The 13,555-nt window shown below is 41.4% G+C and overlaps 1 protein-coding gene across 1 annotated transcript in view; it reads right to left on the bottom strand.

Moving 5' to 3' along the window:
- The window catches only part of PLCXD3 (phosphatidylinositol specific phospholipase C X domain containing 3), a gene marked incomplete at both ends in the record, with an annotated part of 95,186 nt that extends 88,609 nt beyond the window's left edge, over positions 1-6,577 (bottom strand). Inside the window, one exon of the mRNA XM_079548031.1 lies at positions 6,475-6,577. Coding sequence (XP_079404157.1) covers positions 6,475-6,577 — 103 coding nt within the window. The remainder of the gene's footprint in view (positions 1-6,474) is intronic.
- Positions 6,578-13,555: the final 6,978 nt, after the last annotated feature.

Below are 13,555 nucleotides of genomic sequence, written 5' to 3'. Positions count from 1 at the left end.
AGAAGGGCAACGAAACTGGTGAGGGGTCTGGAGCACAAGTCTTATGAGAAGCAGCTGAGATTGTTTAGTCTGGAGAAGAGGAGGCTCAGGGGAGACCTCATTGCACTCTGCAACCTCCTGAAGGGAGGTTGTGGTGAAGAGGGATTTGGCCTCTTCTCCCAGGCAATGAGCAGGACACAGGGTAATGGCCTCAAGTAGTATCAGAGGAGGTTTAGATTAGACATAAGGAAGAACTATTTATCTCAGAGAGTGGTCAGGCAGTGGAATGGCTGCCCAGGGAGGTGGTGGAGTCGCCGTTCCTGGCAGTGTTCAAGAGGCGTCTGGACAATGTGCTGCATGATATGATACAGTAGCCTTGTGGTGGCAATGGTGATGAGGAGATGGTTGGACTAGATGATCTTATAGGTCATTTCCAACCTTGTGATTCTATGATTGCCCTGTCTCAGGCACAGAATCTGGCACTTGCTCTTCTTGAACTTCATGTGGTTGGTGACTGCCCAGCCCTTCAGTCTCTGCAAGGCCTTTCTGCCCAAAAGGCTCCTCTCAACTTGGTGTCGAACTCAAACTTACTTAGTATGCATCTGAGTCCTCTATCCGATCGTTATGAAAACATCAGAGAACTGGCCCTAAAATGGAGCTTGTCAGAACTCCCCTAATAACTAGCTGCCAGCCTGATGCAACCCCATTTATTCTAGACATTTGAGCCTGACCCATCACCCAGTTGTTCACCCACTGCACTGTTTTTCTTTATCTGTATGCTAGGCATTTTGTACAGGATAGAGTGAGAAAGCTTTTCTGAATGACTACAGATGGAATGTTACTGTCATTGGAAACAGCTGCTGGAAATGGTTTGAAAATCAGAACTGTTAAATCCAAGCCTATTCCTTGAATTTCAAAAGTATTTATTAGACATAAAATAATAAATGTCTAATTACATAGCTAAAACTTTAGTTAATCTCCATTGGCAGAGCAGTACAAGACACTGAAGTTTTCCTTTTAAATACATTAAGTGTTATAAGAGGGATAAATCCTCTACTCAAAGTTGTGGCTTCATAATGTGGCCTGCTTTGAACTTGCATTTTTAATTACTTTCTTCTTTGAGTGCATTGGAGCACCTGCAAAGTAAGTATCATTTCATGTCGAAGACCATGCCAAAAGTTACCAAAAATAAAACATTTGCAGAGTTTAAAATTTCATACAAGGTAAAAGCAGTCCTGATGTAAAGACAGAACCGCAAGTTTCCAGCCAAGAGATGAAATGAAACAAACGCAATGAGGTGGAAAGAAGGGAATAATTCCGGATGGCAATGCAGTCATTTCCTCTGCCACACCTACCAGTGTAGTGGGATGCAAGGAAGGCAAGAGAAGTCGTCAGCTCAGCAGGAACTACACAGAAGAGATCAAGGGAAGGAAACTGCCATATTAAATAAGAACCACCTGCTGGGAAAACCAAGAAAAAGTGGTTTCAAGTCATTCCTCCAAGTAGACAGGCGAGAAGCTGAAGAGCCTGAATGCATGGCGGTAAAAGAAACCACACAGTCTCACTCTCTGCATGCTAGAAACACATCCTGGCATGGAGAATTAATGGTGAATGCTACAGAAACCATGTCAGAGAAGTACTTCTGAAAAGGCTGGAAATAACGCTAACATGTGCAAGGCTAGCGAGAGGTTATTTTACAGGTAGGTAAGATAAAAGAAGCTCATTACTTAAGAAATTGGCTAACAAAGGAAAGGTCAGGAATGTCAGTCATGAACATATTAATTCTCAGATCAGAAAAGAAAGCATAAAGCACTTATTTCAGGCAGAAGGGCACTATGACAGAATACAGGTTGTGCTGGCAAAAGAACAGTTCTTCCAGATATTTATATGTAGGCTAAAAGCTAGGTGGGGCCCTGCATTATCAGCTTATTTATAAGGCTACCTGCAGTATCAGTTCACAGTAGAAAGTGGAAATAATTTTGTACACAGAAAAGCAGAGGTATTCTGTTGACCACTAGTGGACAAATAAAGATGAAGCGGCCTCCAACGACTTCCTAAATACACCCCTCTTCACACTAAGAACATCAATTTCATCAGCTTTTCAGGCTCAAAATTAAAGAGATCCCTAATAGCATTTACAAATGAAAACGTTGTATATGCATGTAACCAACAGGAAAATATTTTTAGCCCATTAAAAGGTGATAAAAGTTCTCTGTAAGTCTGAGAGTGAGAACTATCTGTCCAAGCAGTAACCACTCAAACATCTGCAAGGTATTACAACAGAAGATAGAAATTTAAAGTATTACTAGAAAAGAAGTCATTATGCTACTTCTTCAATGCTGTCATCCAGAAAATAGCCAAAATATTGCAACTACAACGTTGTAAATGTTTTTTTCCCAAGTCTCTTGTACCATTTCTTGTACCTTATATACATCATATACATTTACTGAAAATCTTTGATACCAGCAGACATCACCTCTTTCTGTAAGGTAGTTTTATGCAAGGTCCTGCTGCTTTTTTTTTTTTTTTTTTTTTTTTAAATGATGATGATAGAAAAGTGGGGAATATGAATTTCAGATCTCTGAGCCTCTTTCCAAATATGGATAGCACAATAAGAAGTAAAGAATTCCATCTGCCAAAATCTCCTTCTCATTTAAAATGAGTCAACTTTAGCTCTGCTGTATCTAGTAATTGCTTTCTGGCCAATGGACAAAGAACTTTATAGGTCAAAAGAGGAAAAAAAAAAAAAATCCTATCTGAGAAACAAAAGATGTTATTCAGATCCTGCGGATTCATTCTAAGGTACTACATTAAGCAAACAGCCACCAAGCTGGTAATAAGTGAAAATAATTTTCACTGAGAATTGTATTGCTTACAGTGAATTCTCAGGCGACAAAAGCACATGCTGAGGCCAAAGGTTTCATCTACTCAAAGAAAGCACAAAACCCTCACACGAAACAACAAAGTCTCAGCACTCAAAACAAAGCACTCACAGGGTATTTGGGGTCTCAAATTCATTCAGAGGATTTTATACATGTCCCTAGCACATCAGAATTACTCATATAACTAACTGCAGGCAAGCTATAATTTTGGTAGAAAGATTTGTTACTTCAAGAGGAAAGCACTTTCTTCCACTGTAAATTATTTGTAAAGGCTTTCTCAGATGCTTGGAAAATCAGGACTAGGGGGAAAGGTAACATATACATAATTTATATAAAACTCAGACTCAAAACTACACGCTTATCTACAGACTGTCAATAAGAAAAAGTTAATTGATCTAAGTGGGTCAGTTCATAAGGAAATGCTGCCTACCAATGCCTATTTTACTGCACTGCACACAGCTTATGTCGTCAATCCAGAATAAGAAGAGAGCATCAGTGCAACAGAACACACTCTACACTTCACATTCTATCCATGATTTGGGGGCCCAAAAACTTCAGTTCTATAAGCCTACATTATCGACAGAAAGCCGTTTCTTACCCCAGTAAATAGGCGCAGCCATCCGTCAAAACTACACCTTAACAAGTACTGTGAGACACTCTCTCAAACAATCAGCCAGCAACCCACAATCCCCCACCTTTTTTTTTTTTTAAATCAGACTGTTATGTCTCTAGCCAGGCAGACCTTTTAATGTCAGGAGTTTAAAGCAGTAGGAGAAAAACCCTGAAGTGAATATAACTCCTTCATTGTTCTAATCGTCATAGCAATAGAAGATTAAACATGATATTATTTTCTGGTTGCTAGAAGATTTTGTTGTTTCCACACAATGTATACTATTAGATGTTACTGGCATTCTCTACTTGAGGAAAATCTGCCATCTGCAATACGCAACAACACAGATACAGCCAGCAGGGACAAGGAAGAAAATACCATGGTATAAGGAGACATTCTCATACTTGGAAGAAATCCAAATGGAAAAGTTTGACTGACAAAGCTGGCACACGTTGTAATAGAGATCTGTGCCTCCTCTACTGGATTCCCCATCTTCAGAAAAATACTTGGCCTGAACTGCTGAGAACAAAACAAGTGAATGACTATGCTGGGATATTGACAAAACCCAGCACTGGCTATGGAAGCAAGAGTTTAAGCTTAACAAGTAACCAATAAATAAAAATAGATTATGTACGATCTATCATGTTTCTAAACATTACGAACGCTGCAGTATTACTGCTTACATACTATCATAACACGACGCTACGTATTTTGTGTCTTTCTTCTGCAACAGACACAGTGCATCATCTCATTTCCAGGCACTCCTTCTGAAACAATGAGAAACGTACCTGTGGCTTCTAATAGAACAACAACATTTTCCATAATGTAATGAAATATCCTCTGTGTTGGATCAATGATGATACACCCATTTGGAAAATTCATTCTGACATTTTCAAGCTAACAGTTGGTTTCTTGCACATGAGCATTGTACTCTTCCTCAGTACTCTAAGCTGAATTCTATACAGCTGAGTTAAGTTCAAAGACAGTATTCCTACTGCTGCAAGGAAAGCTTATATCCTGCTCAAAAGAAAATAAAATAATTTACTGTTAATTTCCTTTGTTATAGAAAAAAAAAAAAGTAAAGAAAATTCTATTTATACATAAATTGTTTTATGATTACATTACTACAATAATTGAGAATTTGGAAACATTAGTTTGCAAAACAGTTTAAAAGTCCTATGTCAAAACTAAAACGTTTGATTTAATAGATTTCTGATTCTGCACATTCCTTGCATCAGCAACTCAGGAAGCAGTGCTTATGTTACACACACACAACGTTAATTTTCAGTTTTGGTCATATGGAAATAAACTTGCAAACAAACTTTGTCTATGTCTAAAACATTACTTCATCTTGAAAGATTAAATCAATCCCATCCCTTTTGCCCTAACACTGTATATTTTGTATATTTTCATGTTGCATTTTGAACACGGTAACAATCTACTGCAAGAAGGTACGATTAGTTTACCTGCAGCAGTACCCACGGAGGCTGTATGCCTGTGCTCCATGACAGACCAATATATATGAGCTCTATTTCCCCCCTCTCCATACAGCTCTATTTGCCTAAACTGGCATTTTAGAAGCAAAACAGAAAAACTAACAGATTTTGCATCAATTTATGTCACCAGACAGGCAGATTCCTAAGATCTTCACTTTATGTCACTGAAGTTAAGGAAGTTTTGAAGATAATTTCACGGAAAGAACTACGTCCTTCACCATTATGTGAAAAAAGCCCTTCTGCTAATTTAAGGGCACTCTTTGCACTTTGCAATAAGAAGGTCTGTGAGAGATCATTTAAAAAAAAAAACGAAAAACATTCAGAAATGTTAATAAAACATCTGAAAGATTGTGTTATTGCTGCCCAAGCTGCACCAAAGCTCTAATAAAAGTGCACTGTGAAAGCCTGTCCTGTGTTTTACTAAAGGACTGAGAGACAGTAACTGAGTGCTCAGTAAGAGATGCCCCCAAAAGCCTCAGCAAAAGAAACCAGTGAACACTGATCCACTTCACAAGCAATTTCACACAAGGTTAGTCAAAACCAAGAAAAAGACTCTAAAACAATACATTTAACTTGTAAAGACTCAGTGAATTGCAAACCAACTCAATTCTCATCACAGACAGTTTTCTACAGGAACATTCTGTAGCTTGAGGACTAACAAAGAGTTATTAACACCAAAAGCTTTTAATAGCTCCAACAGGATTTGACATCATAATTACAGATGCTGGGTCTCTACACTGAGGAGGGAATGCAGTTTTACACCCAGTATACCCAACCTACAGCAAAAAACACAGTGTAGCAATAAAAGATGAGCCACAGCTTGCATGAGCTGTAAGAGACTATGAAAGCAAAGCTTTCTGCTGCAGAAGACAAGTTCTAGTGAAACTGCCGCGATTGACTTAAACAGGTCTTCGGCTGGCGTTACAAATAGCTGCAACGCAAGGAGCTGCTGGGCAAAACTTGCGAGAAGTGGACGCTTCCCCCAGGGGAGCTCGAGAGACACGAGCGCAGCCTCAGCGCCTGAGGAGCCCAGCGGGCACCGGGGCCAGCATACCGGGCAAGGCACCAGAGCCATGCAGCCCACCCACCAGGGCCACCCACCGCCTCGCCTAGGTCAACTCACAGCCCGCACCTCGCTGGAAAGAAAAAAAAAAAAAAAAAGAAAGAAAAAGAAAAAACACAGAAAGTCCGGGAGTGAGGAGGTCGCCGCCGGCGCGCCGCCGACCCTCGGCCGGGTGCCGGCGGTATGACGGCCGGGACGGAGCGCTCGGCACGCGACCGCCCGCCGGTATGCCCGGCGCCGAGCACCGCCGAAGCGCCCCGCACGGCGCCGCTCCCGCGGCAGCGATTCCCGCTCCGGCTCCATCCCGGGGGGGACGCGGACCGGCAGCGGCGCCGCGAGTCCCGCCGCCATTTCCCCCCCCCCCGCGGTCGCGAGGGGCAGAGGGCGGGCAGCGGCCCACCTGTTCGCGGCGGCGGAGCGGGGGGAAGGCAGGGGCGGCCCTACCTGGGATGGCCAGGTTGGTGAGCGGGGTGCTGCGGATGCTGTCGGGCAGAGCTGCCATCCAGTCGGCGAACCGCGGCTCGTTCTTGCCTTGCGACGAAGCCATGCCGCCGTACCCCGACCGCTCTCCTACTGCCGCCGCAACCGCTCGTTCCAGCCCGCCCGGCCCCGGCCCGGCCCCGCCCGCCCGGCGCCGCCCCGTCCTCGCCGCCTCGCCCCCGCCCGCTGCCCCTCCCCGGCCGGGCCCTGGTTCCGATGCGGTGTGCTGCTCGTGTGGCCGCCGCGTCGCCGGTCGGTGCGGCCGGGCTGTCCCCGAGGAGTGCAGGGGTTGGCGACGGTAGCTTCAGCCCGTCCCAGGTAACTCAGGGGACGAGGAGCCGTCTCAGGCCGGGCGCTGGGCGGCAGAGTTCGTGCCGCCGCTCCTTTCCTGGCACAGAATTCGCCTGTGCCGCCGACTGGGCCGTGTCACCCATCTCCCCTCAGCGCTAATTCGGGATCTCAGCCCAGCTTCTGGAACGGTGGTGGGGACATCAACAGCCTCCTCGTTCCCTATGCAGCCCTTGGGCACCAAATAGCCTCCCTGGCCCTGGCTGCAATCGTAGAATCACATAATATCTCAAGTTGGAAGGGACTCATAAGGATCAGCTAGTCCGACTCCAGGCTCCACACAGAATCACCAGAAGTCAGACTGTCTGATGGAAAGCATTGTGCAAACACTACTACTACTCTGGCAGCTTGTAACCAGTGCCCTGGGCAACCTGTTCAGTGCCCAGCCACTCTATCAGTGATAGAACTGCAGAATAAGACCAGATATCCTCTGTGCTGGGATCTTGACCTTGGCAGGATCTCCCAGCTGATGGCTGCTCCAAGTTTCTTTGTTCCTATATGAAATCTCTGCAATGGGTTGTTCACACCAAAAAAATAATTCCTTCCTGCAATACTCTTTGGACATTTGTTTTCTTTTGGCTTTGCCCTTTGCAGATGATATAAATTGGTATCATCCATTCTCATTCCCAACCTGTCTTTATTTTGAGAGGCAGCTTCTTCAGTGTTTGCATTAGCAAAGCGTTTATATTTCTGCCCTAGAATCAATGAATTAATGAAGCCAATAAGGCTCTGTAAGCCATCTGGAGCTGTTACAACAGCCTTGATCTGTTGACCTCAGCATGAGCGGTCATGTTTTATTGAAGTGGCTGATATGTGTGTGGAATTCTGGAGGTGTGCACTTGTAAGAAATAATGCCTGACAAGAACCAGGGTAGACGATCACCTCACCTTGAAGTCCTAGCAGAGCCAGCTGTGGTCCTGCATTTGTGTTATTCCTCAACATCTTTGATAGCAGCTGTTTTAGGGAAAAAAAATGCAGGGAGCAATTATTAATAGCCATTATTTCTCTTTTGGTCCAAGTGTGCAGAAGAAACAAAAACAAACAAATAAAAAACACACACAATACAACCTCTTCCTTCAGCCCAAAATAAAGATTTCTTGAAAAATGAATATTTCTGACATTTCTTTTTTAAAAACAGAGAAAATGCTGACTCACTCATTGCAATAGAAACAGTTCTTAAGGTGGGTTTTATATGGATAAATGCAAACAGATGGTTGGCCTTGGGAGAGATGTTGGATGTGAACTGATGCCACATGAAAGAGAAGGAGAAGTACACAAGCGATCACATAATGTGTTTAATTTTTCAGTATTTTTGTAAGCCTTTTAAGCTAATTTGCCCCTTTCAAGATCACTGGTACTAGTAAACATGGAAAAATGTCTAGATTTTGGATATGAAAACATAAAATACTCTAATGACCTGGAAATGGAAGGTACTGCTTTACTTTATCTTCAAAGGACAGTATGAAATTACAATACAAAAATTACAGATTTCTAAAGAGCATTCCAGTGAGGAGTAATGAGTATTTTTATTACCATGATTGGATCAAATCTGTTGTAAGTGGCAAAGTTAGTAATGGATTGCACTTGTTACCTGGAAAACTACAGCTGATTTGTTATCCACGCCACTACTTGTTCTGCCTTTTCTGACATAAAATAGGTGTATATTGGTTTTTGAAAGCTTAAGTATGTTGCTAATAACTACTGTTGATCTTTGCCAGTCTCTAAAGCTTTTGGCTTAACTCAGAGCAAAATGAAATCGTACACATGAAAGCCCTGTCATTTTTCAATGTATTTTTTTTTTTTATAATAATGGTAGAAATATTTAATAGCATTCCACTGTTCCTAGTTTACTGGAGAACTGTAAAAGTCTCTCTTTGCACTGGTGAGAAACTCACTGGCTTTTGTTTCTACAGATAGCTAGAGCTTTCGTATCTGCTTTTTTCTTTCAGTGTGTGAAGTTGGATTGGATGCAGGTTGATCTATTAACATATTTATACTTGTATTCTTTATAATCAAATTAGAAACACAGAGAACCCGAGAATTGTGCATGCCTTAATGCAAATTTTTTAAAAAGTCCAAAATGCAGACTTGTGTGTACTCTTAAAACAGAACAAAATAATTAGCATATATGGAAATGTATTTTGTTATTATTAACCAAATTCTGGAAGTTGAGAAGAAGAAGGTGAAAGATGAGTGATAATGCACGCATCCAGCATGCAGGCAGAAATCAATCCTCCCTGAGGATTATTTCTAAGACTTCTGAAAGAGAGCAGTTGTTCTATTTTATACTCTTCTCTTTTCTAAGTTTGTCATGTGGAGTTATTTAGTGCTTAAGAAAGGCCATTTAAACAATAAAGTGTCTAAAAGAACAAAGCATTGTACTTCTGATGTTATCCCACACCATATTTCTTACCTAGGTTATTTGTTTAAAAATGCATAAATGGTGGCTGCTTTTTCATCTGGTTAAAAATGATCAAGTTTGGTAACAGCATTACTGTAAAGACTGTAACGGCATTACTGAGGGTGGTGATGGCAGCACTTGAAAAATTCTATTTTCCACACAGTGGTATAAGATCACACAAATAATATGCAACTTCTGTGCAGGGAAGGATGCAAGAAATGGTGCTTTTCATATGTAAAAACTCATGAACATTCTGCCATGAACAACTCTCTATGTGTTTTTGAAGTATTCACAGGGCAAAACAAGCTGGATAACAGTATAATTTCAGCACATTCTCACGAATTAAAAGTGGGCTTTAACAAAAATAAGATCTAATTGAGCTAATTTATCAGTGGGTTTATCACAGGCAAAGCAGAAGCAAGAACCAAAGCTAATCATCATTGATGTAGCCACCAAACATTGTGTTGAGGTGGTCAGAAAATACTTTATCTGTAGGAAAATATCTACCTTTGTTCCAAAAAAATACAGAGATGAAAGCAGCAGACAGGTGCCTCCTCCCTCCAGTTTCTTTCTCCCCCCTCCCAATTTTTAAGCTTTCTGGCAGCAGCAAGGAAGAATTAAAGGTTTTCAAGGCAGTCAGATAGTTTTGTCAGAAAATCTACTCCTTTGAAGGAACAGACATTTTTGAACACTCTAACTAAAGTCAGTACTGAAAATACACATGGCTCCATAAGAATTCAAATTTTCTGGATGCTGGGATCGTACCTTTGGGGTTACATCTAACATGAAGAAAAAAAAAATAGGAACATCTAAGTAAAGACTATTAAAAGACAGAACCATGTGAAGAAAATTTCATTAATGATGTTTATAATACTACTGTGGTAAGAAAACATAAACCTATACAGAGAAAAATTGGTGAAGGTACCAGGAAATAAATGGATGAGATTACCTGCAGGATTTTACAGCAGATCACTAAAGACAGGAGATGCAATAATTTTGTATGTGTCAGCCATTTAGGACATAGCTGAAATCTACATGATAAGGTATTTAGCAACTCAGGGAAAAGAGGAAACTACTATTTCTAGATAGATGACCTAATAATAAAGCAACTTTTTATTTGTTGAAATATGGAAATTAGGTACTCTAAAAAGTGATTCTTAAATTCTACAACTGCTTCTTTACTATCAAGGGATTGTGAATGATATCTTGTAATTGATCTTGATTGTGACTGAAGAGCACATATGCACTGTAATATACTTCCCATTTGTTTGATGTAAGATTATTTTTTAAAGTGCAAACATTAGTCAAGTCACTCATTTTCTGTAGTAGCTGTTATTTAAAAGAAGATGTTATTTAAAAGAAATGGAAACAACTAAATGAGAAAATAGGGAAAGCAAATAAACATACAGTGGGTTCTTACGCAATTAATACTAAGCATTAATAAACAAAGAATTCTGATTTCTTTGGCTGGTGAAAAATAGACCAAAATGAAGTGAAGATAATGAAAATACTCCACTGGATTCAGTGGAATATGGATCCCCTGGATGGAGAACCAATGTGATTTGGTTAAAGGCTGATGCTTCTACTGTGCTTACATCCAAAGCCACTAGGGAAGAAAAGTATTTTCTATTTTTAAATAGAAACCATGATTGATGACACAGAGACTTCCCAACAGGAGCCAAAGAGTGTTAACAGTAGTCACTTCCACTCCTGGCAACTGGCATTGTTTTTTACGAAAGATGTATTTCAACATCTTAGACAAGGCTTCCCAAACAGGCTCTTGCTGTTTGCGTGGTAATGAAACACTGCCTAGCAGTGTTGGGAATAGTAAGCAGGACTAATGAGATTTTAGAATGAAATTGGTATGCTAGCCGCATTTAACAGGCTGTAGACCATTCATGCTGTGAGGATGAGAGGTAATGTTCCTTTCTAATTACACACTCCGCATGATTGGTATGAACAATGTGGTCACTTCATGTCGACATCTGTAGATGAGGTAGGACAAAGACGCAAGGCACTGTTTCAGCCTTAATGAGCAATGCATCTGGCTTCTCTAGGGGAAGAGGTAGGAAGAGGTAGGCATGGATGCTAGAGAAAAAAAGACAACTACTAATTCTGGGAAGTCATATTTCCACTGTATGCCTGACTCTGATGTGTGATGTTAAGGAACAGCTTAATAGGAGTATATTATACAACAACATAAAATTTTCCCTTAAACTTCATCCCTTATCTTCCAGCACAAGAGAATGAAGTGAGAGAGGAAGGCTAGAACAAGAGAACAAAGAAGCTGGAAGTGGATTGAAAATAACTGTCAAATGAGGATGAGAAACTTACAGTGTTCATATCCAAATCTGGTTCCGAATGGAAACAATAATATTTCAGTTTATTGCAGGGTTCAACAATGTCAGTATAACAAAGGCTGCAAAAAAAGATATGTCAGATGCCACTGTCTCAACCAATTCCCCAGGAGGGAAGACTCCAGGAGTATCTGTTGCTAAAAGAGTTCCACCAGCAGATAGCAGAGTTTTGGATATCATCTGAATGATGAAGAATCTTGGTCTTATGTGCAGATCATAGGTCACTCGTAATCCTATACAGCTTGTTCTGCGAATCTCTGGATATTGTGAAGGGAGGAATAGTATGGCCTTACAGGAAGTGTGCCTTTTAGTAGATATGAAGTAACATGTAGATCTGGAAGATACAGCACAACCTGTCTCAGCTAAATGCACCATAACTAACAGCTGAACACAGAGCAAATGCATCTCATACAAACTATTTCTGGGGCTAATTGATTGCAGCCAACTAACAGTGTGATGGAGACTTCAACAGAGTAAGTTAAACATGCAGTTGAGCCCAGGCTAATTAGAGGAAAGACTTATGTAATTCCTGAAAAGGGATGTAGCAGAGGATTGTGCTTCAAATCTTGGCCTTCAAGGCTGAGGAAACACTCTACAGAATGCAAAACTAGGCAAGTGTATGAATTATATAATCAAAATACATTGAAAAGTGGTATTCAGTAGAACAACTAATAGAATGCTGTGAAGATAGTCACGTAATTAGAAGGTGAACATGGAATTGCAGCTTTTAGATACAAATTGTGAAGTATGCAGAGGATGGTGGATTTTGCATAATAATTTCTCAGGACTGGGGAGTTCTCAGAAATCTGATATGAATGTTGGGTAATCATATATGGGACCAGGAATTGGACTCTAAGTTCTTGTGAGTCATTCAAACACAACTTTTATATGATTCTATGAATTGTATGACAATACGACTTCTCTAACTGCTTAATAAAGAGTCAAGTGAAGTTTTGTGTAATGCAGGCCTGATGGACTCTGAAGCTAGGAGTAGCAGAAGGGACTGATTTGGGAATGATCACATTGGCACACTGAGAGGGTTAGAGGACCACAAGCACGAAACATCACAGCCAACAACTTCTCACAAAAAAGAACCAAATAACAGAAACTAGGTTATGAATTCAGTTTGCCCAGGGGGATTCAAGCAGCCTATGACTTGTCTGTGTGGGAAGGCAGTCACTGAGCACTGCAGAAACAGCAAACAGGACTGGTGTTGAAGATACAAACCAAGATGTGGAGGTTATCTCTGAATGAGAGGGGTGCACTGCTAATGGAGGACACTGAGAAGAAAGAGTTACAGCATGCCTTCCTTTCTTCTGTCTTTACTGCTAAGACTGCTCCTCAGGAATAGAATAACAGAATTATAGAATTGCTCAGGTTGGAAAAGACCCTAAAGATCGAATCCAATCATGACCTAACCATACTACCCTAACTAAATCATGTCCCTGAACACCACATCCAAATGGTTTTTAAACCATCCAGGGATGGTGACTCAGCCACCTTCTTGGGGAGCCTATTACAGTGCTTAATAACCCTTTCTGTAAAGAAGAGTTTTCTGATAGCCAACCTAAGCCTCACCTGGTGAAAGTCGAGGCCGTTTCCCCTCGTTCTGTCACCTGTCACCAGTGAGAGGAGATCAGCCCTGCTCTCACTGCAATCACCATTCAGGTATTTGAAGAGAGCAATAAGGTCTCCCTTCAGCCTCTTCTTCCCCAGACTGAACAGCCCCAGTTCCTTCAGTCTCTCCTCGTAGGGCATGTTCTCCAAGCCCTTCACAAGCCTTGTTGCCCTTCTTTGGACCTGCTCCAGCACCTCCATGTCCTTTCTGTACTGAGGTGCCCCAAACTGGACACAGTACTCGAGGTGAGGCCTCACCAATGCCGAGTACAGGAGCAGGATGACTTCCCTAGTCCTGCTCACCACACCACTCCTGATACAA

This window comes from Tetrao urogallus, assembly GCF_951394365.1.
Source record: "Tetrao urogallus genome assembly, chromosome: Z".
Classification (NCBI taxonomy): Eukaryota; Metazoa; Chordata; class Aves; order Galliformes; family Phasianidae; genus Tetrao; species Tetrao urogallus.
The sequence above is the reverse complement of the archived record's forward strand: the minus strand, read 5'-3'. Positions and strand labels throughout refer to the sequence as shown.